The 26208-nt window shown below is 43.2% G+C and overlaps 1 protein-coding gene and 1 long non-coding RNA gene across 3 annotated transcripts in view; both read left to right on the forward strand.

Annotated features, from left to right (window-relative positions):
- Positions 1-26208, forward strand: part of LOC311138798 (S-adenosylhomocysteine hydrolase-like protein 1) — a gene marked incomplete at both ends in the record, with an annotated part of 91745 nt that overhangs the window by 36158 nt on the left and 29379 nt on the right. Inside the window, 3 exons of the mRNA XM_084173615.1 lie at positions 19221-19332; positions 19427-19570; positions 21872-21972. Of these exons, the coding sequence (XP_084029741.1) occupies positions 19221-19332; positions 19427-19570; positions 21872-21972 (357 nt within the window). The remainder of the gene's footprint in view (positions 1-19220; positions 19333-19426; positions 19571-21871; positions 21973-26208) is intronic.
- LOC311138184 lies at positions 3288-6495 on the forward strand. 2 transcript variants are annotated; one of them, XR_014614028.1, is made up of 4 exons: positions 3288-3466; positions 4096-5017; positions 5237-5446; positions 5667-6495. It is a non-coding gene; the product is annotated as an uncharacterized lncRNA (long non-coding RNA). The 2 variants fall into 2 exon arrangements; XR_014614029.1 differs by having other exon boundaries at positions 3298-3466; positions 4096-5446.

Genomic DNA, 26208 nt, shown 5'->3' on the forward strand with positions numbered 1-26208 from the left:
AGGATGAGTACAACCCCAAGAACACCATCCCAACCGTGAAGCATGGAGGTGGAAACATCATTCTTTGGGGATGCTTTTCTGCAAAGGGGACAGGACGACTGCACCGTATTGAGGGGAGGATGGATGGGGCCATGTATCGCGAGATCTTGGCCAACAACCTCCTTCCCTCAGTAAGAGCATTGAAGATGGGTCGTGGCTGGGTCTTCCAGCATGACAACGACCCGAAACACACAGCCAGGGAAACTAAGGAGTGGCTCCGTAAGAAGCATCTCAAGGTCCTGGAGTGGCCTAGCCAGTCTCCAGACCTGAACTCAATAGAAAATCTTTGGAGTGAGCTGAAAGTCTGTATTGCCCAGCGACAGCCTGAAACCTGAAGGATCTGTATGGAGGAGTGGGCCAAAATCCCTGCTGCAGTGTGTACAAACCTGGTCAAGACCTACAGGAAACGTATGATCTCTGTAATTGCAAACAAAGGTTTCTGTACCAAATATTAAGTTCTGCTTTTCTGATGTATCAAATACTTATGTCATGCAATAAAATGCAAATTCATTACTTAAAAATCATACAATGTGATTTTCTGGATTTTTGTTTTACATTCAGTCTCTCACAGTTGAAGTGTACCTATGATAAAAATTACAGACCTCTACATGCTTTGTAAGTAGGAAAACCTGCAAAATCGGCAGTGTATCAAATACTTGTTCTCCCCACTGTATCTACCTCTATCACTCCAGTATCCCTGCACCTTGTAAAATATAGTATTGGAACTCACCCTGTATATATACTACCATTCAAAAGTTTGGGGTCACTTAGAAATGTCCTTGTTTTCGAAAGAAAATCAATTTTTTTGTCCATTAAAATAACATCAAATTGATCCAAAATACAGTGTAGACATTGTTAATGTTGTAAATGGCTATTGTAGCTGGAAATGGCTGCTTTTTAATGGAATATCTACATAGGCGTACAGAGGCCCATTATCAGCAACCATCAGTCCTGTGTTCCAATGGCACGTTGTGTTTGTTAATCCAAGTTTATCATTTTAAAAGGCTAATTGATCATTATAAAACTAATCTAGTTTGAGAAACAGGCGCCTCACAGGTCCTCAACTGGCAGCTTCATTAAATAGTACCCACAAAACACCAGTCTCAACGTCAACAGTGAAGAGGCGACTCTGGGATGCTGATCTTCTAGGCTGAGTTGCAAAGAAAAAGCCATATCTCAGACTGGCCAATAAAAAGAAAATATTAAGATGGGCAGTCTGAGATATGGCTTTTTCTTTGCAACTCTGCCTAGAAGATCAGCATCCCAGAGTCGCCTCTTCACTGTTGACGTTGAGACTGGTGTTTTGCGGGTACTATTTAATGAAGCTGCCAGTTGAGGACCTGTAAGGCGCCTGTTTCTCAAACTAGACACTAATGTATTTGTCCTCTAGCTCAGTTGTGCACCGGGTCCTCCCACTCCTCTTTCTATTCTGGCTAGAGCCAGTTTGCCCTGTTCTGTGAAGGGAGTAGTACACAGCGTTGTATGAGATCTTCAGTTTCTTGGCAATTTCTTGCATGGAATAGCCTTCATTTCTCAGAACAAGAATAGACTGATGAGTTTCAGAATAAAGTTATTTGTTTCTGGCCATTTTGAGCCTGTAATCGAACCCACAATTGCTGATGCTCCAGATACTCAACTAGTCTCAAGAAGGCCAGTTTTATTGCTTCTTTAATCAGCACAACAGTTTTCAGCTGTACTAACATAATTGCAAAAGGGTTTTCTAATGATCAATTAGCCTTTTAAAACGATAAACATAGATTAGCAAACACAACATGCCATTGGAACACAGGACTGATGGTTGCTGATAATGGGCCTCTGTACTCTGTACGCCTATGTAGATATTCCATTAAAAATCAGCCGTTTCCAGCTACAATAGCCATTTACAACATGAACAATGTCTACACTGTATTTCTGATCAATTTGATGTTATTTTAATGGACAATTTTTTTGCTTTTCTTTCAAAAACAAGGTAATTTCTAAGTGACCCCAAACTTTTGAACGGTAGTGTAGCTTCTTACTTTCTCGTGTTTTTCTTATTTTTATTTTTAGTACCATATTGATTACTGCATTGTTGGGTTCAGAGCTTGCAAGAAAGGCATTTCACTGTACTTGTGCATGTGACATAAAAAATGTGAAACTTGACTTGAAATTAAAGCAAATATAGGGGACGGAGGTAGCATATCTTGTGTATGCCAAGTAGTAAAACAGACACATACTCACCTCAGCATCACATACGCTTACACATACTGTATATCTTTACAACAACACACAGACCAAGAAAACAATCAATCTCTTTGTGCTCTGGCAGAGTGCCTCTGGACTTTGAGCTCTGGTTCTTTTTAATGCTGAGGCTGTTCTGTCTCAGTTGTTGCTGAATTTAAGAAAGAATTGAGCATGTGCACTTTGTGGAAATGAAAAGAACAGCATTCCAAAGTTCATGCAGAAACCTCCCAATCCATCCCTCCCTGCCTAAGGACTCACATTGGAGAAGTATCGAGTTAGAGCTGCTGCTGTTTGCAAATAATTAATCTCAAATCTCAGTTTCTGAGGATTTGAAGCATGCAAGATCCCTGGCTCTTGGTTAAAAAAAAAAGCTTTTGGTTTAGGAATCAGTGTTCTGCAGGCACAAAATGTGTTGCGAGCACAAAATCTGCTCACAGTGGTAGAAACAATCAAAGCAAACATTTCCATTGGTGATTCTCTGTAACCTGTCACTATCCACCCAGGTCCTCACCTGCATGACATGTGGAGGTATGCACATTCAATCAGAACTGTGTGACCCAGACTCAACCTTCAGGAATAGGTTGCTACCTCTGGAATCTACAGTTGTGTAAAGTAACGAAGTAGAAATACTTTGTTACTGTACTTAAGTAGTTTTTTTGGGTATCTGTACTTAACTTTACTATTTATAATTCTGTTGACTTTTACTTCACTACATACATAAAAAAAAAAAAAAGTATACTTTTACTCCGATACATTTCCCCTGACACCTTCGTTACTCGCTACAAAATCAAATGAAGCTGGAAGACAAAAAACAAATCATGTTGGAAAAAAGATGCAAGCAACATTGGCGAGTCGGCACACTCATGGGTGAACTTGTTTTGCAATGCAGCAGGCAACGACATGCAGAGTTGATCCAATCCTCATCAGTTTGGGCAAATCCAAGGGTCCTAAAGTGCAAACCCCAACCACCGGGAGCCTGTCACTTGCAAATCAGTCATCCACTCATTTGCACTTTGCCCAAGCGTGTCTGAAATCGCACAATCATGTCCGACATAGCTCTACCGCCACCTCCTGAAGAGTACGAACACCCTTGGCTGTATCTAAAATAAATGTTTTATTTTCTCGGAATGAAGGATTCATCCTACCGTTCAGGAAATACTAGAGTTCAAGAACTCTCCTTCGAACCTAAAAAAAACACATTGTGGTAAGCCTACTGTTAGCTTGCTAGCTAGAATAACGTTAGCATGCTAGCTAACATTAGCTAACCTAGCTAGCCCACATTTGCTAATGCAACAAACATGCTAGCTAATTCTAAATACCTAAATAGTTCACTAGCTAGTAGCTACCTATTTTAGCTGGCTAAAATGTGCCCAGATTCCGAAGCTTTGTTAGCTAACGCAATCTAACTAAACTGACATGAGCTATCTAGCTAGCTTGTTAACAAGCTAGCTAACTAGTAGTTTCCGAGTCTTGGCACATTTTAGTCAGCTAACGTTAGTCTAGCCAAATACCTTTTCTCTAAACACCTGGTCAAGCTAGCTAGCTAACTAATGTTAGCTTTCGGGTGTTAGCTAGCCATTTTATTCCTTGTTGGTTGATAAAGTTGTTCTTACCTAGCTAATTACTGTAGACTTAAGTTATTGACGTAACCTACAAGCTAGATCAATTAACATGAGTTTTTTCTCATTGTAATATTAAATGGTGGTCACAAACTCTCACTTAACTAATGTTGTTTATAGCGTTAAAATTAGGATCCTATACCTTAAGTATTTGGTGATGGTAGTTATGTAGCTAAGTAACTGTCTTTCTCTTTTCCTTTTCTTCTTATTTCAGAGAACGCATGTACACCATCTTAAGTATGAAGAACTGACGGCAAACACACTGAAGAGAAAACATGCCCCTAAGACTCCCTCCACCATCAAGCAGAGCACATTACTGAAGACAGTGTTTAAAAAATCCATTGACAAAGCTGTGGTGAAGTATGTGGTCCAAGGGCTCCAACCATTCGCTGTTGTAGAACAAGAACCGTTCAGAGTTTGTCCAGGATCTGCAGCCTAACTCAAATATCTTATCAAGGCCCACACTGCGCTCCAGGATTGATGAGGCCTCCACGGAAATGAAGAAGGTGACTGAGGCCATGAGAGGAGTTGACCATATCGCCACCACCACTGCTGGTCTGCAAGAAGACACTGCTTCATTGGTGTTACAGCCCACTGGATAGACCCTGACAGTCTCAACAGATGCTCTGCAGCCCTTGCCTGTAAACGTTTGAGAGGATCGCACACCTTTTGATGTGTTGACAGGCACCCTAAATTACATCCATTCTGAGTTTGAAATCCGGGGTAAGATTGAGAACAACAACAGACAACGGCTCTAACTTTAGCTTTCCAAGGTTTTGGAGAAGATGAAAACAACGGGGTAGTGGAAGCAGTGGGTGGTGAAGCAGCTCAGCCAGGACAGGAAGATGGTGAAGAGGAACAAAAGGAGAGTGAAGAAGTGGAGTTTGTTAATGTGGTAAAGATCCTGAATAAGGATGATGGTTTTGAGTACCAGCTGCCGAAGCACCAGCGCTGTGCTTGCCACCTACTCAACTTAGTATCTGCAGTCGATGCCCTGAAAGCAACATCCAGTGAGGCTTACAAAAAAGTGTCCTGTTCAACATTTGGCAAGTGCTAAGCACTTTGGAACAAATGCGGAAGATCCACACTTGCAGCCGAAACAGTTGAAGATGCTTGTGACCTCCAGCTAATTTAAGGTTTTGAATGTTGTCTAAATCTGTTGCAGTGTTTCCTGACCCTTTGCTTGGGGACTAGTAACTGTTTCACATGTTGTAGCCATATACTATCATTGATCCATTTAGTCAACTACTCATCCAGCCATTGATTACTGTAGTTAAATCAGGTGAAATGGTTAGTGGTCCCCTTTGTATAGGGTTAGGAAACAGTATTATTATTTATTATTTGTTTTTTCATAGGTTCAATCCAGCTGAACAGAGTATGCTGCCACCATGAGCCCAGTCGGAAAGGCCATCAACATCCTGCATGCAGGCTGAAACCAATGTCCAGATGGGGTGGCTACTTCCAACTATCAACCTGCTGATCACAAAACTTGACCGAATCAAGTTGTCCCTGAAGTACTGTAAGCCTCTGGTGGATGCGCTACAACTGGGACTGAAGAAGCGCTGGTTAATTAACAGTATTTTATTTTTCATAAACAACTGTGTATAGTGTACATTTTGACACTTCATAGATTTGAGAGCCACCCATTTAAACTACAATCCTGACTTTGTGGTTCAGTCCAATGGGTAGCCTACTTAGCCCTGTTGCTTGGTTTATATAGATGGGGATGGATTAATGTAGGCTCATAACAGCATGATTTCTATTGTCATCTTCCTTGTATTTCAGGAATGGACTACATCAAGGACCACCTGGAAGAACCCTTGCTGCAGCTAGGTGGTGGCACCAGTTCATCAGATGAGGAGGACTTCTTCTCTGCCATGAAGACATCTCAAGCACAAGAAAGCTCCAAACAGCTGGACGGATATCTGGCCTGTTCAGCTGATCATATGGAGTTGCTCAAGTCCTTCCCGGCGGTCTGTAAGCTGTCTCTGAGGCTAAACACACCCTTACCTGCATCAGCTGCATGTGAAAGGCTGTTCAGCATTGCAGGACTTGTTTTCAGCCCAGGAGAGCAAGGCTGGATTCCAGAAACTTTGAAAACCAGATTTTACTGAAGTAAATTCTTCAACTTCAAGTAATGACAGCTTAATGCTAGCAAGGACAAGGATGCCTTACGCGTTTTGTTAATTTATGTTTAAAATTCACAAGTTATAGGTGTCCTTGTTACAAAGGCATGACCTGACACACTGAATTCTAATACAGTTCTATCAGTGGTGATGTCCTCATATTCCTACAGTGAGGTTGTGTGCAGTTCTGTACATGTACTTTTGATAAGCTCATCAACATTTTGATTTTTTTATGTATAGGGTTCTATTATAGTATGTTTTTTTTTTAAAGCAAAGTGACTGTGATTGTACATGCTTACGTTTACTGGCTATATTCCTTCATTATTAAGGCATATTTCTATTTTGTCTGTAAGAGATGTATTTTGAAGTGTGGCCTATTGAGAATCCACGTTCTTTAAAAAAAATCTGAGCTCTTCATGTATCCGTAAGGCTGTTACCTTTCAGAAAAGCTCAAAACAAATAAAAGGTCTGGCTGTTTTGCTTTTTGGATTTACGGCTCTTACGTTTCATACTTAAGTACATTTACCTTGCAGCTGCCATTTAATATCAGGTACTTTTAAGACTTTTACTCAAGTCGTATTCTAATGGGTGACTCACTTTTACTTGAGTCATTTTCCAGTAAGGTATCTTTACTTCTACTCAAGTATGGCTTTTGGGTACTTTTTCCACCACTGCTTAATATAAGGAATTTGATGTATAACATTTACTTTAACTTTTAACTTTTACTCAAGTATGATGATTGAATACTTTTTCCCACCACTGTACTTACAGTGTGGAGAACAAGTATTTGATACACTGCCGATTTTGCAGGTTTTCCTACTTACAAAGCATGTAGAGGTCTGTAATTTTTATCACAGGTACACTTCAACTGTGAGAGACGGAATCTAAAACAAAAATCCAGAAAATCACATTGTATGATTTTTAAGTAATTAATTTGCATTTTATTGCATGACATAAGTATTTGATACATCAGAAAAGCAGAACTTAATATTTGGTACAGAAACCTTTGTTTGCAATTACAGAGATCATAAGTTTCCTGTAGGTCTTGACCAGGTTTGCACACACTGCAGCAGGGATTTTGGCCCACTCCTACATACAGACCTTCTCCAGATCCTTCAGGTTTCGGGGCTATCGCTGGGCAGTACAGACTTTCAGCTCCCTCCAAAGATTTTCTATTGGGTTCAGGTCTGGAGACTGGCTAGGCCACTCCAGGACCTTGAGATGCTTCTTACGGAGCCACTCCTTAGTTGCCCTGGCTGTGTGTTTCGGGTCGTTGTCATACTGGAAGACCCAGCCACGACCCATATTCAATGCTCTTACTGAGGGAAGGAGGTTGTTGGCCAAGATCTCGCGATACATGGACCCATCCATCCTCCCCTCAATATGGTGCAGTCGTCCTGTCCCCTTTGCAGAAAAGCATCCCCAAAGAATGATGTTTCCACCTCCATGCTTCACGGTTTGGATGGTGTTCTTGGGGTTGTACTCATCATTCTTCTTCCTCCAAACACGGCGAGTGGAGTTTAGACCAAAAAGCTATATTTTTGTCTCATCAGACCACATGACCTTCTCCCATTCCTCCTCTGGATCATCCAGATGGTCATTGGCAAACTTCAGACGGGCCTGGACATGCGCTGGCTTGAGCAGGGGGACCTTGCGTGCGCTGCAGGATTTTAATCCATGACGGCGTAGTGTGTTACTAATGGTTTTCTTTGAGACTGTGGTCCCAGCTCTCTTCAGGTCATTGACCACGTCCTGCCGTGTAGTTCTGGGCTGATCCCTCACCTTCCTCATGATCATTGATGCCCCACGAGGTGAGATCTTGCATGGAGCCCCAGACCGAGGGTGATTGACCGTCATCTTGAACTTCTTCCATTTTCTAATAATTGCGCCAACAGTTGTTGCCTTCTCACCAAGCTGTTTGCCTATTGTCCTGTAGCCCATCCCAGCCTTGTGCCGGTCTACAATTTTATCCCTGATGTCCTTACACAGCTCTCTGGTCTTGGCCATTGTGGAGAGTTTGGAGTCTGTTTGATTGAGTGTGTGGACAGGTGTCTTTTATACAGGTAACGAGTTCAAACGGGTGCAGTTAATACAGGTAATGAGTGGAGAACAGGAGGGCTTCTTAAAGGAAAAACGAACAGGTCTGTGAGAGCCGGAATACTTACTGGTTGGTAGGTGATCAAATACTTATGTCATGCAATAAAATGCAAATTAATTACTTAAAAATCATACAATGTGATTTTCTGGATTTTTGTTTTAGATTCCGTCTCTCACAGTTGAAGTGTACCTATGATAAAAATTACAGACCTCTACATGCTTTGTAAGTAGGAAAACCTGCAAAATCGGCAGTGTATCAAATACTTTGTTCTCCCCACTGTAAGTACATTTAAAAACAGATACTTTTAGACTTTTACTCAAGTAGTATTTTACTTGGTGACTTTCACTTTTACTTAAGTAATTTTCTATTAAGGTATCTTTACTTTTACTCAAGTGTGACAATTGAGTGCTTTTTCTACCACTGGGAATCTATGGGAACACTGCCAACTTGGCACTTGTCCTGCCTCCACTAGACAGCAAAACTAAACCTAAGGAATCAATGCTCACTATTATACTGTTTGTGTCAGACACGCTATTTAATGTGTTGGCTGCAATCGTAAGGATGTCCTGTATGTGTGCAGGTGTCTGTGGCTCCGTGTATGTCTGTGTGTTTTTAGTCTCTACAATGGTCCATCTGAGACCAGGGACCGAATACAAATACATTAGCATAATGGACTAAATACCACTACAGTTTCCACCACTGTCAACTGAGCGTTAACCTTGAATAGAGCTTTATTGATTGGATTTAGATGATTGCGCTTTGTCATTCACTATTTAGAGCCTTATAAAATATTTTGTGGAAAATGCGGGTAGAATCATGAAGAAAAACAGAATTCAAATTATAAAAAAATTGATTGAACTTAGTAGGAAATCAACTAAATGTGTTGAACTTATTAGAAAATTCATTAATTTGCCCAAGTTAATCATAAGACATGAACAAAATCCATCAGTGATTCGTATTTTCCTGCAACTTTCTGAAATGGCACGGGAATGCCCCTGTCTCTGTGTGTATTAGCAACGATGCAAATGATAATCGTCTGCAGGTACAGTGCATTCGGAAAGTATTCAGACCCCTTCACTTTTTCCACATATGTTACAGCCATATTCTAAAATGGATTAAATACAAAAAAATCCTTATCAATCTACACAGAAAACCTCATAATGACAAAGTGAAAACAAGTTTTTAGAAATGTAAGCACATTTATTAAAAATAAAAAACATACCTTATTTACATAAGTATTCAGACCCTTTGCTATGAGACTCGAAATTGAGTCGAAATGGAGTTTGTTAATGTGGCAAAGATCCTGAATAAGTCCACCTGTGGTAAATTCAATTGATTGGACATGATTTGGAAAGGCACACACCTGTCTATATAAGGTCCCACAGTTGACAGCGCATGTCAGAGCAATAACCAAGCCATGAGGTCAAAGGAATTGTCCGTAGAGCTCCGAGACACAGATCTGAGGAAGGGTACCAAAGTTTCTCTGTGGGGATGGGAGAACCTTACAGAAGGACAACTATCTCTGCAGCACTCCACCAATCAGGCCTTTATGGTAGTGTGGCCAGACGGAAGCCACTCCTTAGTAAAAGGCATATGACAGCCTGCTTGGAGTTTGCCAAAAGGCACCTAAAATACTCAGACCATGAGAAACAAGATTCTCTGATCTGATGAAACCAAGGTTGAACTCTTTGGCCTGAATGCCAAGCGTCACGTCTGGAGGAAACCAGGCACCGCTGATCACCTGGTCAATATCATCCCTACGGTAAAGCATGGTGGTGGCAGCATCATGCTGTGGGGATTAACCGCATCACGGGCTGCGTTCAAGCCCTCAAGAAAACCCAGCTAGCTTGATATGCCGCTAGCTAGCAGCTACTTTCCGAATGCGCTGTAGGTGGTAAGGCTTTCCCAAAAACCTTCTCAATTAAATGTTAACTACAAAGTAGCCTATGCCTACCTGGCAGAATGATATTGATAAGTTGCGTCAATTCAAATCTGGTATTGGAACAAAAAGAGGTCAATACACGTCTTCTAAAATAGACTAGTATTTTAATTAATGCAAAACACTTCAATGGTAAATATGATGTTCGTATATACGGGTCCACTGAAATACCACGCAGGGCAGACAGAGAACTGGTCCATTGTTATGAGTTCTTCTCTAAATACTCTGACAGAGATAGTTCCCGCTCCCTGCTGGCCTATCAGAATAGAGACTGAGCGTGGTTTAGACTTACTCAGCCTATCGTTGGCGCACAGGCTGGTCCCAGGCCCTTGGCGCTTCACTGTTGCCAGGCATAAGTTGTTTTGCAACTTGTCCAGAGAGTCAGCACTTTTGCAGTACACATGTCCTTGAGCGTTCTAACAAAGAGGCAGTGTTTGTGTATGTGAGAATCACAAGCCTTATCTCCCCCTACTCCCTAACAGCTCCTCACATGAATCACAGCTTGTTATGTTAAACAGTCTATATCAGTACAGCACAAACCTATTATGTTTAATCATTAATGTATTCTTTCTAAGCTAGGCATCACATCTAGTTATAAGAAAATAGATCCCCACAATATCATGATTATTTGCATAAACCCAGTGGCCATTTGTTTTGCAAACTCTGCAATCACATGAGAGCTACAGAAACACCGCTAACCAACCAACAGACTCTGGCTGGTGCATACTTGCATTAAATGGTAACTACACCCAAAATTAAAAATAGATTTTTCCACAGACCTCAAAAGTGGTCTCCTGATGTGGTTTTTAAGCATTGTTGTGGACATAGAACTTCCAATTTTGTTTTTCTATTTAAAACGTTAGATCTTTTAGAGTGAAAACCTGAAAAAAATATATGAAAAATGGAAACCTGGGAAAACTAATTGAAGAAAACGGAATTTGGGTATTTATTTTTATTATTTTTACCGATTTGATAGGGCCCTGCCTATCGGTACTTTATCCTCTATACAGACACTTGTTTGGGGAATGTTTTTGTGCAAAAGGGTTAGAGCAACTTACCATTTGCCATCGATGAGTGAAAATCAAACAAGACCTTGGTCTGAAGTTCATTAATGGTCCCACTGCCCTCAATCCATGTAAAGACACGCTGGCATGCTAACATACAGTACATATCCAGTGTCCCTCACTGGCCTCCAGCCGCAGTTTAACACGCTCATTCTTCAAATACTGGGGAGATTATCCCACATTAACGTCTGGCTCTGTTTAGACCTCCCTAGTAACCGCATGTAGGATGTAGAGCGGATCAGCCAAGCATGTCTTGGCTATGCAAGGGGTTACTGCCAATGAGAGATCCAAATATTACGGTTGTAGTTTTCAAAACACTGGGAGCTATCAAAGACACAAGAAGAATAGGGCCTTTTTGCTAAACATAGGCTACTTGTGTACACCCTGAGCAGAAAGATGTTTGTATCTCAAGACTCTATCTTAGCATTGTTGTGTTGTGTGACTTGGGTGAGGTCTTAATTTGTCATGATTCATGACACATTACCTATAATTTTGACACCACCAGCACACATGCACAATCCCTGTGATGAACTAGGTGTTTCTCATGTGAATCTGGGAGGGTGTGTGCGTGTGCACGCAGTTGACATGAGGAGGAAGTCGTTTTGACACATTTCCATTTTAGTGAGCCATTTCTGAGAGCCAGAAATAAACTTCAGATGTGATTCTCTATACGTTGGAGAGGTGAGTTGCTGTTTTTAAACTGGGCTGCATTGCAACACAAAAAGTCTGACTTCACCATTAAAGACATGCTCCGGAACTTTTGCAAATAGTATTTTTTAAACCTCTCGCTTTGGGATGGATGTGTCAATGTGTAGTCCATACATGCATAATCGATGAGCAGCAAGGTTATTATAGATTTGTGATTTAATATTTATTTTATTTCTATTCATTTTTTAAAACTGTTTAGTTTGTTAGTTTTCAGACTTGATTTACTAGTTTTTATTTATACTGAACAACAATATAAACGCAACATGCAACCATTTCAATGATTTTACTGATTTACCATTCATATAGGGAAATCAGTCAATTGAAATAAATAAATTAGGCCTTAATCTATGTATTTCACATGACTGAGCAGGGGCGCAGCCATGGGTGTGTCTGGGAGGGCATAGGCCCACCCACTGGGGAGCCAGGCCCAGCCAATCAGAATGAGTTTTTCCCCACAAAGGACTTTATTACAGACAGGAATACTCCTCAGTCTCATCAGCTGTCCGAGTGGCCGGTCTCAGGCAGTCCCGCAAGTGAAGAAGCCGGATGTGGAGGTCCTGGGCTGGCGTGGTTACAATGTGGTTGTGAGGCCGGTTAGACATACTGCCAAATTCTATAAAACGACTGGCTACAGCTCTGGTGGACATTCCTGCAGTCAGCATGTCAATTGCACTCCCTCAAAACTTGAGACATCTGTGGCATTGTGTTGTGTGACAAAACTGCACATTTGTTAGTGGCTGTGTAATGATCATGTGGTTTAATCAGCTTCTTGATATGCCACACCTGTCAGGTGGATGGATTATCTTGGCAAAGGAGAAATGCTCACTAACAGGGATGTAAACAAATTTGTGCACAACATTTGAAAGAAATAAGCTTTTTGTGCATATGGAACATTTCTGGGATCTTTTATTTCAGCTCATGAAACATGGGACCAACACTTTACATGCATTTTTATATTTTTTGTTCAGTATAGTTTGTTTGATAAAAACATTTCTATTACATTTTTACAGTGGGGAAAAAAATTATTTTGTCAGCCACCAATTGTGCAAGTTCTCCCACTTAAAAAGATGAGAGAGGCCTGTAATTTTCATCATAGGTACACGTCAACTATGACAGACAAATTGAGGAAAAAAAATCCAGAAAATCACATTGTAGGATTTTGTATTAATTTATTTGCAAATTATGGTGGAAATAAGTATTTGGTCACCTACAAACAAGCAATATTTCTGGCTCTCACAGACCTGTAACTTCTTCTTTAAGAGGCTCCTCTGTCCTCCACTCGTTAACTGTATTAATGGCACCTGTTTGAACTTGTTATCAGTATAAAAGACACCTGTCCACAACCTCAAACAGTCACACTCCAAACTCCACTATGGCCAAGACCAAAGAGCTGTCAAAGGACACCAGAAACAAAATTGTAGACCTGCACCAGGCTGGGAAGACTGAATCTGCAATAGGTAAGCAGCTTGGTTTGAAGAAATCAACTGTGGGAGCAATTATTAGGAAATGGAAGACATACAAGACCACTGATAATCTCCCTCGATCTGGGGCTCCACGCAAGATCTCACCCCGTGGGGTCAAAATGATCACAAGAACGGTGAGCAAAAATCCCAGAACCACACGGGGGGACCTAGTGAATGACCTGCAGAGAGCTGGGACCAAAGTAACAAAGCCTACCATCAGTAACAGTACATGTCCAGGCCCGTCTGAAGTTTGCTAGAGTGCATTTGGATGATCCAGAAGAGGATTGGGAGAATGTCATATGGTCAGATGAAACCAAAATAGAACTTTTTGGTAAAAACTCAACTCGTCGTGTTTGGAGGACAAAGAATGCTGAGTTGCATCCAAAGAACACCATACCTACTGTGAAGCATGGGGGTGGAAACATCATGCTTTGGGGCTGTTTTTCTGCAAAGGGACCAGGACGACTGATCCGTGTAAAGGAAAGAATGAATGGGGCCATGTATCGTGAGATTTTGAGTGAAAACCTCCTTCCATCAGCAAGGGCATTGAAGATGAAACGTGGCTGGGTCTTTCAGCATGACAATGATCCAAAACACACCGCCCGGGCAACGAAGGAGTGGCTTCGTAAGAAGCATTTCAAGGTCCTGGAGTGGCCTAGCCAGTCTCCAGATCTCAACCCCATAGAAAATCTTTGGAGGGAGTTGAAAGTCCGTGTTGCCCAGCGACAGCCCCAAAACATCACTGCTCTAGAGGAGATCTGCATGGAGGAATGGGCCAAAATACCAGCAACAGTGTGTGAAAACCTTGTGAAGACTTACAGAAAACGTTTGACCTGTGTCATTGCCAACAAAGGGTATATAACAAAGTATTGAGAAACTTTTGTTATTGACCAAATACTTATTTTCCACCATAATTTGCAAATAAATTCATTAAAAATCCTACAATGTGATTTTCTGGATTTTTTTTCTTCATTTTGTCTGTCATAGCTGACGTGTACCTATGATGAAAATTACAGGCCTCTCTCATCTTTTTAAGTGGGAGAACTTGCACAATTGGTGGCTGACTAAATACTTTTTCCCCCCACTGTATATTTAGTTTTAGTGTTGGGGACAGAAAGTAGCCTATGCGTGGGAGGCTAAGAGCCATTAATGTGTTGTAGGCCTATAAAATATATATATCTTTTTTTGGGGGGGGTCACTTCATGCCACTGGGGGGGCAGTAATACATAAGGTGATGGACCATAGACTTGGATAGACATAACATCTGTGTCATGATGGTGTCTGTGAGATTATGGGCAGCGCCATTGAGGCCATCTCCATCTTGAAATAGTCAATTTTCTTCTTCTCAAGTAAAATTCATTGGCTGATCCCTCCTGATGACCCTGCTGTCATTAATCCAACCGGGTCATCAGGAGGGATCAGCCAATGAAGTTGGAAGTCAAACCCAGTTGACTAAATCAAAATGGCGAAGGTCCTCTGGTGCTGCCCATGCTAGCACAGGCTTTTGGTCACAAATGCTTTCCTAACCCTCTCTTCGGGCCCCCCCAGACATTTCACATTTTTGTTTTAACTCTAAACTGGCACACCTGACTCAATTAGTCATCATCAAGCCTTTGACTAATTGAGAAAGGTGTACCAGTTTAGGGTTAAAACAAAAATGTGAAACGTCTGCAGGGGGCCTGAGGAGAGGGTTGTTGAAACCCTGCTAGAGGACTCCATACAACTTCATGGCCAGGACATATGTTTGGTTAGGTTTAAATTTATATATCAATCCTAATGTGACTAGGAGTTAAAGGATAAGCGCCTAGATTGGTGCAATATATATGGTGGAAGGAAACTCTCTTGCCCATGTTTACACCAATCCAATTTTTAAAAAACGTTATTAGTAGATGTAAGACGAATCAAGTACCTTTTTATCTGACAGAATGAGAAAGTGGAAAAACAACAAATTAAGTCATGGCACATTTAACATGTTTATGTTTATGTAATATTAAGCATGTACAGTTGAAGTCGGAAGTTTACATACACCTTAGCCACATACATTTATTTCACAATTCCTGACATTTAATCCTAGTAAAAATTCCCTGTCTTAGGTCAGTTAGGATCACCACTTTATTTTAAGAATGTGAAATGTCAGAATAATAGTAGAGAGAATGATTTATTGCAGCTTTTATTTATTTCATCACATCCCAGTGGGTCAGAAGTTTACATACACTCAATTAGTATTTGGTAGCATTGCCTTTAAATTGTTTAACTTGGGTCAAACGTTTCAGGTAGCCTTCCACAAGCTTCCCACAATAAGTTGGGAGAATTTTGGCCCATTCCTCCTGACAGAGCTGGTGTAACTGAGTCAGGTTTGTAGGCCTCCTTGCTCGCACACACCTTTTCAGTTCTGCCCACACATTTTCTATAGGATTGAGGTCAGGGCTTTGTGATGGCCACTCCAATACCTTGACTTTGTTGTCCTTAAGCCATTTTGCCACAACTTTGGAAGTATGCTTGGGGTCATCGTCCATTTTGAAGACCCATTTGCGACCAAGCTTTGACTTCCTGACTGATGTCTTGAGATGTTGCTTCAATGTATCCACATAATTTTCCTTCATCATGATGCCATCTATTTTGTGAAGTGCACCAGTCCCTCCTGCAGCAAAGCACCCCCACAGCATGATGCTGCCACCCCCGTGCTTCTTGGTTGGGATGGTGTTCTTCGGCTTGCAAGGTTCCCCTTTTTTCCTCCAAACATAACGATGGTCATAATGGCCAAACAGTTCTATTTTTGTTTCATCAGACCAGAAAGTACGATCTTTGTCCCCATGTGCAGTTGCAAACCGTAGTCTGGGTTTTTTATGGTGGTTTTGGAGCAGTGGCTTCTTCCTTGCTGAGCGTCCTTTCAGGTTATGTCGATATAGGACTAGTTTTACTGTGGATATAGATACTTTTGTACCTGTTTGCTCCAGCATCTTCACAAGGTCCTTTGTTGTTGTTCTGGGATTGATTTGCACTTTTCGCACCAAAGTACGTTCATCTCTAGGAGACAGAACGCGTCTCCTTCAAGAGCGTTATGACGGCTGTGTTGTCCCATGGTGTTTATACTTGCGTACTATTGTTTGTACAGATGAACGTGGTACCTTCAGGCGTTTGGAAATTGCTCCCAAGGATGAACCAGACTTGTGGAGGTCTACAATATTTTGTCTGAGGTCTTGGCTGATTTATTTTGATGTTCTCATGATGTCAAGCAAAGAGGCACTGAGTTTGAAGGTAGGCCTTGAAATACATCCACAGGTACACCTCCAATTGACTCAAATGATATCATAGCCTATCAAAAGCTTCTAAAGCCATTGCATCATTTTCTGGAATTTTCCAAGCTGTTTAAAGGCACAGTCAACTTAGTGCATGTAAACTTCTGACCCACTTGAATTGTGATACAGTGAATTATAAGTGAAATAATCTGTCTGTAAACAATTGTTGGAAAAATTACTTGTGTCATGCACAAAGTAGATGTCCTAACCGACTTGCCAAAACTATAGTTTGTTAACAAGACATTTTTGGAGTGGTTGAAAAACGAATTTTAATGACTCCAACCTAAGTGTATGTAAACTTCCGACTTCAACTGTATCTCTCCCTATCCCCTTCAAACAGGGTTAATAAAAACAGCTGCAAAAACATAAGCAATACAAAATGTATTCACAAATCTATCAGTTCAGAGAGGTTGTCGTTCAGTTTCTCGAGCTTGATGACAGAGAATACTCTCTCCACGAATGCTTGTGATGCAGGGGCAGAAACCAGATCCAGTGCCACAAGGCACAGCTTTGGATAAACCGCCATCCTTGCCTGCCAGAACTGGAGAGGTGTCTCTGTAAACATGCCCCCCTTTACCTCTTCCAGGTATTTTCACAGATCACACGGGGCACTTAATGCCCTGCCAGGTTGACCCTCCGGCTGGACAGTGACCTCAGACACAATCTTTGATGCGAGGAAGCTATTTTTCTGAAGCACTGTTGTCGAGATGCTTGCTGGATTTATCGTGCTGGCATCTTCCTGGGGTCCTGTTGCTCCACGGCTGTACTCCATCTCTGAGCGAAGGCAAGCTGCTGCAGGGGTTGGATCGAAGTTGGCTGCCAGAGGATTCAGTATGCATGCACAGTGTTCACGCAGTGACTTCAGGAGGACCTGTGCCAACTGTTTTGCAACAGTAGTTCACTGCAAGTGTTCCTCAAATTTGAGAATGCACAGCACCACATAAGACAGCGACTGGCTATCAGTTTGAAGTTGGTCATTGTGGATTGCGAACGGCTCCAACAACTTCATAAGCTGCTCTAGCTTGGCCCAGTCACGCTCCGTGCTCGCCCTCAGATTTCTTCCCTGTTAACTATTGATAGTGATGCACAAGCTAGACCTATTTGAAACCTCGACATCTACTGGCAGTATTTACCCGCCAGATTCAGAAGCTCGAAAACCCCATTAGAAAAAAAGCTTGAAAACCCCATTAGATTTTTGCCCAAAGTTTAAAAGGAAATTTTTAAAAAAAAACATAATTTATGGTGGTTTTTATTTTAGTTCGTTTTGCAGTCAATTATAATAGTTTTAGTTGTTCTATTTCAGTTTACTAACTTTTTTCCAATTTTTGTTTCGTTTCAGTTTTCGTTTACTATAATAACCTTTAAAGAATTACTGTCTTACCTTAGTGAGCCACAAAATTCCTACTTCGTAAGCAACTTTACTGGAAGCTGTGCCGCGCCATTTTCCACCACATAGGCCAGCCCCCTAGCACTTCTAGTTCTAGCCAATGAGCTTCAGCCCCTCACCATTTGAGTGACTGCTAGTAAGATGCACACACAGCAGAGCGAGAGAGCGCAATGACGTGGTGCACACATGACGTGGTACGCCATTTTCGGGGACCACTTTTGGCTCGTGAGCACTACTTTCAGAACTACTGGCTAAAAAGTATACAAAAGTACCAGAGAACCTCTTTAAGACCAATTTTAATTTATAGTGTATAGCAGGGCTCTCCAACCCTGTTCCTGGAGAGCTACCCTCCTGTAGGTTTTTGTTTCAACCCCAGTTGTAACTAACCTGATTCAGTTTATCAACCAACTGATTATTAGAATCCGGTGCGCAAGATTAGTGTTGGAGCAAAAACCTACAGGATGGTAGCTCTCCAGGAACAAGGTTGGAGAGCCCTGCTTTATAGGCCTATTTCTTGTTCCTCGATAACTATAAAACTGGCCAACTGGACAGACCATGGAAATTGTACTTGGAATAATAGCCTTGCCAGTTCAGTGGAACTCTTATTTCTATGCTATCCAGCTCAGTATTTTATGCCTCTTCTGAGGTGCAAGATGTCACACACCACTAAAGATGGCTTTTGAACTTTTGAAGTTCCACTGAATTGGCAAGGCTATTATTCCAGTTGGCCAGTTTTATAGTTAGAAGTGACTGCACTTCCCAATTAACTGCAGTATTTTGGGTTACATACATAACATGTCTATTTTGGATTTTGTGCAATAAATATAGAAGCTCACCATTTCAAGATAGTACACTGACACACATCAAGATAATCCTAAGTAACTCTCACACTTCACTCTCTCCTCTCCACTTTAAGACAAGGCTGCATGTAAACAAACTAGGCCACAAGCACATACCCAATTCAGCTCCAAAACCACACCACAGAGTGGTTTATCTGTGAAAGAATTCAAAATTCAAGTGCTCTCTCAGAAGTGAACATATTCCTCATTTTATGTCAAGGCTGACATAAATATATACTACATCCCTGATGTATATATCTATTAGCAATGGAATGCCATTAGGCTACTGTTACATGGAAAGTATTGTTACTCTTATAGGGTGATTTCTTGTGACCAGATCTTCTAATCTTTTGATCCAGGTTTCAAGTGAATTGAAGTTAGGGATGTATAAATTGTACTCTCTTTTGCTCCTTCAGCAAATCCAGTTTGTGGAAGACAAGCAAGAGTTCAGCAGGTTCCCTACCAAGGCAGGACGACGCTCCCTGTCTCGATCAATCTCTCAGTCATCCACCGACAGCTACAGCTCAGGTACTATACACACACACATACACACACACACAGCTATGTATGGATTGCTTGACCCTTTCTTGCTGACTTTTCCCCTCTCTGTCTCCTTTCCCAGCTGCGTCCTACACGGACAGCTCTGACGATGAAACTTCACCACGGGACAAAACACAGCTCAACTCCAAGGGCACCAAAGACTTCTGTGTGAAGAACATCAAACAGGCCGAATTTGGTCGCCGTGAGATTGAGATTGCAGAACAAGGTAGGATAACATGGTTCTGTGACCTGTCACCTCTCACACAAAGAACAATACAAGACAATCAGTGACCAGTGATAAACCTCAACATTCCTATGGTGCTCCCAGGTATAAAGTACTGGTTGTTGGTTATTTAAAGCATGTTCTTGAAATTTGCTGTCTTATGGCATGAATCAATTAGGCTAATCAATGGGTAAGGGTCTTTGATCCTAGGTAATATCGGGACATGTCAGTAAAACCACTACTGGCATCAATCAGGATGCAAAGAGCAACAAATACATTTCTGTGAAGAAGAGACAGTAAAGTATATCTAAATGTAAATATTGCTCTTGCCAGGACTTTGGGTCTGTTGTGCAGAAATGTACTGGAGTCTCACCATCCAAGGCCAGGATTGGCCAAGTCAGATTGACAAAGACCCTGATTGGAGGGGAGAATCTGGGATAAGAAAAGAACAGCATCGCTCAGTTCTGTGCATGACTAATATACTCTAGCAGCTAGAGTCTAGCTTGTTATCTAAATTAAGGTTGTTATCTATATTAAGCTTGTTATCTATATTTAGATTGACCTCGACCAATCTGTCTGCAGGTATGGCTTCTGCTCTTAAGGGCTTCAGAGATGACTCCTGTGTCGTATTATTAGGCTATTCTCTGGTTTCGCTGATCAGTCATTCAAAGTGCAACTACGTCACATCAGAGAGAGAAACATAGTGAGCTCCAAAAGTATTGGGACAGTGACACATCTTTTGTTGTTTTGGCTCTGTACTCCAGCACTTTGGATTTGAAATGATACAATGACTATAAGGTTAAAGTGCAGACTGTCAGCTTTAAATTGAGGGTATTTTGAACTATTTAGAAATTACAGCACTTTTTGTCCTTGGCCCCATTTTAGGGAACCAAAAGTAGTGGGACAAATTCACTTATGTGTATTAAAGTAGTAACATTTTTAGTAGTTGGTCCCATATTCCTAGCACGCAATGATTACATCAAGCTTGTGACTCTACAAACTTGTTGGATGCATGATGAGTGAGGAAGTTACAGACGCACAAATATCATACCCCCAAGACATCTCTCACCATTACAATAACAGGGGAGGTTAGCATTTTTGGGGGGGGTATGATATTTATGCCTCTAACTTTCGCACTTATCATTATTCACAATTCATTCAGGATTATCAGTAATCATGGTAGCATCCACATTAATGTAGAAGTGTTTAGAAACATATTTTATTCTTATTTACAATAAAAGTGACTCCAGAATTATTATTATTTACCATTAATTGGGCACATAATAATCTGAAACACAACCAAAACAAACAGCAAATGCATCCAACACCTTTGTAGAGTCACAAGCTTGATGTAGTCATTGCATGCTATGAATATGGGACCAACTACTTAACTTTTTACTACTTTAATACACATATAAATGAATTTACTTTTGGTCCCCAAAAATGGGGGGGGACTATGTACAAAAAGTGCTGTCATTTCTAAACGGTGCACCCGATATGGATGAAAATACCATGAAATTAAAGCTGACAGTCTGCACTTTAACCTCAGTCATTGTATCATTTCAAATCCAAAGTGGTGGAGTACAGAGCCAAAACAACAAAAAATGTGTCACTGTCCCAATACTTCTGGAGCTCAATGTGTTATGCAGAAAAACTTAATATTGTTTACAGGTTCAGTCACCTTTGATGAAGCTGACCTTCGATTTTTGCCATGTAGCAAATTCTATGATTCTTGTGTTTAATTTCAGACGTTACTCCCCAAATAATTTAGATTCGATGTGTTGTCCTTGGCCTAAATGTTTAGTGATATGCAGCATGGCAGGTCTGACGTGGCTGTTACAGACACAAGGTACCCCCCAGCGACCTTCCTTTGCTGGAAATGGGACATAATAAGTAGAGCACTGGGATTAATTGTTACAGTGTAAGGATGAGTATGTGTATTTTATTGGTGTCGCATTGCATCTTAATCTACACCATAACACTGTCAGCACAACCCCAGAGCTTGATATGGAGTGTTCATCCTTCTCCAATGAATTGGCAGGTTGCAAAGTCCTAGCTTATTTTAGGGTATTTGAATTTATGGAGCTCAGAAGGTTCTGGTGCAGGAAATTATTTGAGACCCTCAATTATGAGAGAGGTTTTTGGGAAGGGCTTTATATTCAGACCACTTTTCTGGTGTCTACTCTGTGAATGTGGCTAACAAGTTTTGTAATCTCTTTCGCTCCATCTCTTTTGCTTTCTTTATCACCCCACTTCTCTCTTTCTCACTCCCTTCGCTCGCTCGCTCGCTCTCTCTCCTCACAGATATGTCAGCATTAATCTCGCTCAGGAAGAGAGCCCAGGGAGAGAAGCCACTTGCTGGGGCTAAAATCGTTGGCTGCACTCACATCACTGCCCAGACTGCAGTAAGATAACTATCCCTGTCTTACCTATCATACTGCCAAGGCTACAGGGGGACATCTTTCTCCTTATGAAGTAGGATTTGAAGGTCACAGAGGCTTCTTCAGTAACCAAGTTGGCCCTGTTGTTTACACTAACTTACACTGTCTCCATTACCCAAGCTTTGCTGCAGTGAAATATCTCTCTCCCTTACATAGGTTACATACCCAAATATCAGTGCCAAGATTGCAGTATAATCTCTCTCCCAACAGTGTATCTACTGTACCCAACCACCACTGCTCTAACTGCTGCATTTTGCTCTTTGACTAAAAATGGTAGCTGGCTCATCTCATGACACCCCATAAATAATGTACAGTGTCTCTAAAGCCTTGTTCACATTGGCAGTTTGAAGTGACTCAAATCCTATTTATTTGCATATCCAATTCGAACCTGCAGTGTCACGACTCCCTCCGACGCTGCCACCTCTCCTTGTTCGGGCAGGCTTCGGTGTTTGTCTTCACCGGGCTTCTAGCCACTGCCGCTCCTCATTTCATCATTCCATTGGTTTTGTCTTGTTCATTACACACACCTGGTTCATATCCCCTCATCAGTACCTGTATAAGTGTTCCCTCTGCCCCCTTGTCTTTGTGTGTGATTGTTTATTGTGAGGATAGTGAAGCTCGGTGGAGCTCTTTGTATTTTGTATCGCCGGGTTATTTTCCCCGTGTGCCTTGTTGGTTCCAGTGCGCCTGTTTTGCGCACTGGACTGTTTTGAGGCATTACTGCGTAACTCTGTTTTTCGGAATAAATCCTGTTATTCTGTGATTTACCCTCCTGTGCCTGACTCCTTCAACTCACCCATCACAGAATCACACACCCGCCATGGAGTCAGCGGGAGAGGAGCACATGCCTTGAGTCGTGGCACGGGTCCGGGAGCATTCGACGATGCTAGCCAGCTTGGGAGAAGCGATGGATCGGGTTCTCCAGGTCGTCCAACGCCTGGAGAGGAGAGGACCCGAACTTTCGGGACCAGCTGGCCGACTGGATCCAGCCACCCACACCCCAGCACCCAGAGGGATCCATATATCCCGACCATAGGATTTCGACGGGACAGCTGCTCTCTGCCAGGGATTCCTCCTACATCTGGAGTTGTACTATTCGAACATCAGCCCGGATCCATCAGAGCGGGAGAAGGTGTCCGCCCTCGTCTCCTGCCTCTCAAGGAAAGCCCTGGAGTGGGCCAACGCGGTCTGGAGTGAAGGAGGAGCCGCGTTGGACAACTATGGGGAGTTCGCTCGCCTCTTTCGGGCCGTCTTCGATCACCCGCCCGAAGGCAGAGAGGCGGGCGAGCGGCTGGTCCACCTGAGGCAGGGGACGAGGAAACCCACACTCGTTCAGAGCCCTCTGCTGCGCACTGTACCCTACACGTCCACTTCCCTGATTACACAGTAGTTCCCCAGTATAAGGCGCTGGTCGATTCAGGCGCAGCTGGGAACTTTATGGACAGGTCATTTGCACATAGTCTAGGCATTACATTGGTTCCCCTATCCATTCCACTCCCCATCAGAGCACTTGATAGTCGACCACTAGGGTCCGGGTTCGTTAGGGAAGTTACAACACCAGTCACTATGGTTACGAACGAGACCCATAGAGAGCAAGTCACCTTTTTTATTATTGAGTCTCCTGATTTCCCTGTTGTGTTAGGTCTTCCCTGGTTAGCACTACACAACCCCACTTTTTCATGGCCGCAGAGGGTTCTCATGGGGTGGTCGCGAGAGTGTCAGGATAGGTGTCTAGGTGTTTCCGTTGGTGCAACCACGGTGGAAAGTCCAGACACTACCTCGCAGGCTGAAACGGAGGCGATGGAGACATACGTCTCTGAGTCCCTGCGTCAGGGGTTCATACATCCCTCCACTTTGCCCGCCTCCTCAAGTTTCTTTTTTGTGAAGAAGAAAGATGGAGGTCTGCGCCCTTGCATTGATTACCGAGCCCTTCATTCCATCTGTGATCGAGTCAATGCATGGGGCGCGCTTCTTCACTAAATTAGATCTCCGGAGTGCGTACAACCTGGTGTGTGTCCGAGAGGGGGACGAGTGGAAGACAGCATTCAGCACAACCACGGGGCATTATGAATACCTGGTGATGCCGTACGGTTTGATGAACGCTCCATCAGTCTTCCAGTCCTTTGTGGACGAGTTGTTTCGGGACATACTTGGTCGCGGTGTAGTGGTCTACATCGATGACGTTCTGGTGTATTCTGCTACACGTGCCGAGCATAGGTCCCTGGTTCGCAAAGTGCTGACCCAACTGTTGGAACATGACCTTTATGCCAAGGCAGAAAAGTGTCTGTTTTTCCAACAGTCCGTCTCCTTCCTCGGATACCGCATTACCACCTCAGGTGTGGAGAGGGAGGGAGATTGCATTTCAGCCGTGCGTAATTGGCCGACTCCAACCACGGTTAAGGAGGTGCAGCGCTTTATTGGCTTTGCCAACTACTATCGGAGGTTTATCCGGGGCTTTGGCAAGGTCGAAGCTCCCATCACATCTCTGTTGAAGGGTGGGCCGTCCCGGCTCTGCTGGTCTGCTGAGGCTGACAGGGCCTTCAGTAACCTGAGGGTTCTGTTCACCTCAGCCCCGGTACTGGCCCATCCCGATCCATCACTACCGTTCATGGTGGAGGTGGATGCGTCCGAGGTAGGGATAGGCGCTGTCCTATCTCAACGCTCAGGCACGCCACCCAAGCTCCGCCCCTGTGCCGGCTTCTCCAAGAAGCTCAGCCCGGCGGAGCAGAACTACGACATTGGTGATCGGGAGCTGTTGGCTGCTGTCCGAGCCCTGACCATGTGGAGGCACTGGCTCGAGGGGGCGAAACACCCTTTCCTCGTCTGGACGGACCATCATAACCTGGAGTACATCTGGGCAGCGAGGAGGCTGAACCCTCGCCAACCTATTCCTCACCCGGTTTGATTTTACTCTATCATTCATAGAGCGGGCGTTACGCACAGAGCCATCTCCACCTCAGTGTCCAGCTGGGCTGCAGTACGTGCTGTCTCTTGTCCGTGACCGTCTGATCTATTGGGCACACACATCCCCCTCCTCTGGTCACCCAGGTATCGGTCGTATAGTGCGCTGCCTGACCGGAAAGTACTGGTGGCCTACCTTGGCTAAGGACGTGAGGGTGTATGTCTCCTCCTGCTCGGTGTGCACCCAGAGTAAGGCACCTAGGCACCTCCCAGCGGGTAAGTTACAGCCCTTACCAGTTCCACAATGGCCATGGTCCCACCTGTGTATTGACTTTCTCACTGATCTTCCCCACTCTCAGGGTAACACTACCATCCTGGTCGTTGTGGACCACTTTTCAAAAGCCTGCCGCCCCTTTCCTCTGCCCGGTCTTCCCACGGCCCTGCAGACTGCGGAGGCCCTGTTTACTCACGTCTTCCGGCACTACGCGGTGCCAGATGACATAGTGTCTGACCGGGGTCCCCAGTTTACATCTAGGGTCTGGAAGGCATTCATGGAACGTTTGGGTGTCTCGGTCAGCCTGACCTCTGGTTTTCGGGTGAGCCTGACCTCTCAGGTGGAACGGGTGAATCAGGATGTGGGTAGGTTCCTGCGGTCCTACTGCCAGGACCAGCCGGGGGAGTGGTCAGTGGGGGGCCTTCAATACCTCGTGGAGTGGGAGGGGTACGGTCCGGTGCTGGGTTCCGGTGAGGGATATCCTCGATCCCTCCCTATTGCGGGATTTCCACCGTCGCCATCTGGCTCGCCCTGCTCCACGTCCTCCTGGCCGTCCCCGAGGCCGGTGTCGGCGCGCTTCTGGAGCTGCTCGTCAAGGGGGGGGGGGGGGGGGTTCATATCCCCTCATCAGTACCTGTATAAGTGTTCCCTCTGCCCCCTTGTCTTTTTGTGTGACTGTTTATTGTGAGGATAGTGAAGCTCGGTGGAGCTCCTTGTATTTTGTATCGCCGGGTTATTTTCCCTGTGCGCCTTGTTGGTTCCAGTGCGCCTGTTTTGCACACTGGACTGTTTTGATGCATTACTGCATAACTCTGTTTTCCAGAATAAATCCTGTTATTCTGTGATTTACCCTCCTGCGCCTGACTCCTTCAACTCACCCATCACATGCAGTCTGAACAGCCAAAAAGCACATGAATCGGATATTTCAAGCCACATTTCAAACCACCTTCGCATCTGATTCCTGGCCATGTGACTTGTCTGAACAGTAAAATCTGATTTATTTGCCCTCAAGTGGTTTTAAGACT

The sequence above is a fragment of the Coregonus lavaretus genome (assembly GCF_964263955.1).
Source record: "Coregonus lavaretus genome assembly, chromosome: 12".
NCBI classification, from domain to species: domain Eukaryota; kingdom Metazoa; phylum Chordata; class Actinopteri; order Salmoniformes; family Salmonidae; genus Coregonus; species Coregonus lavaretus.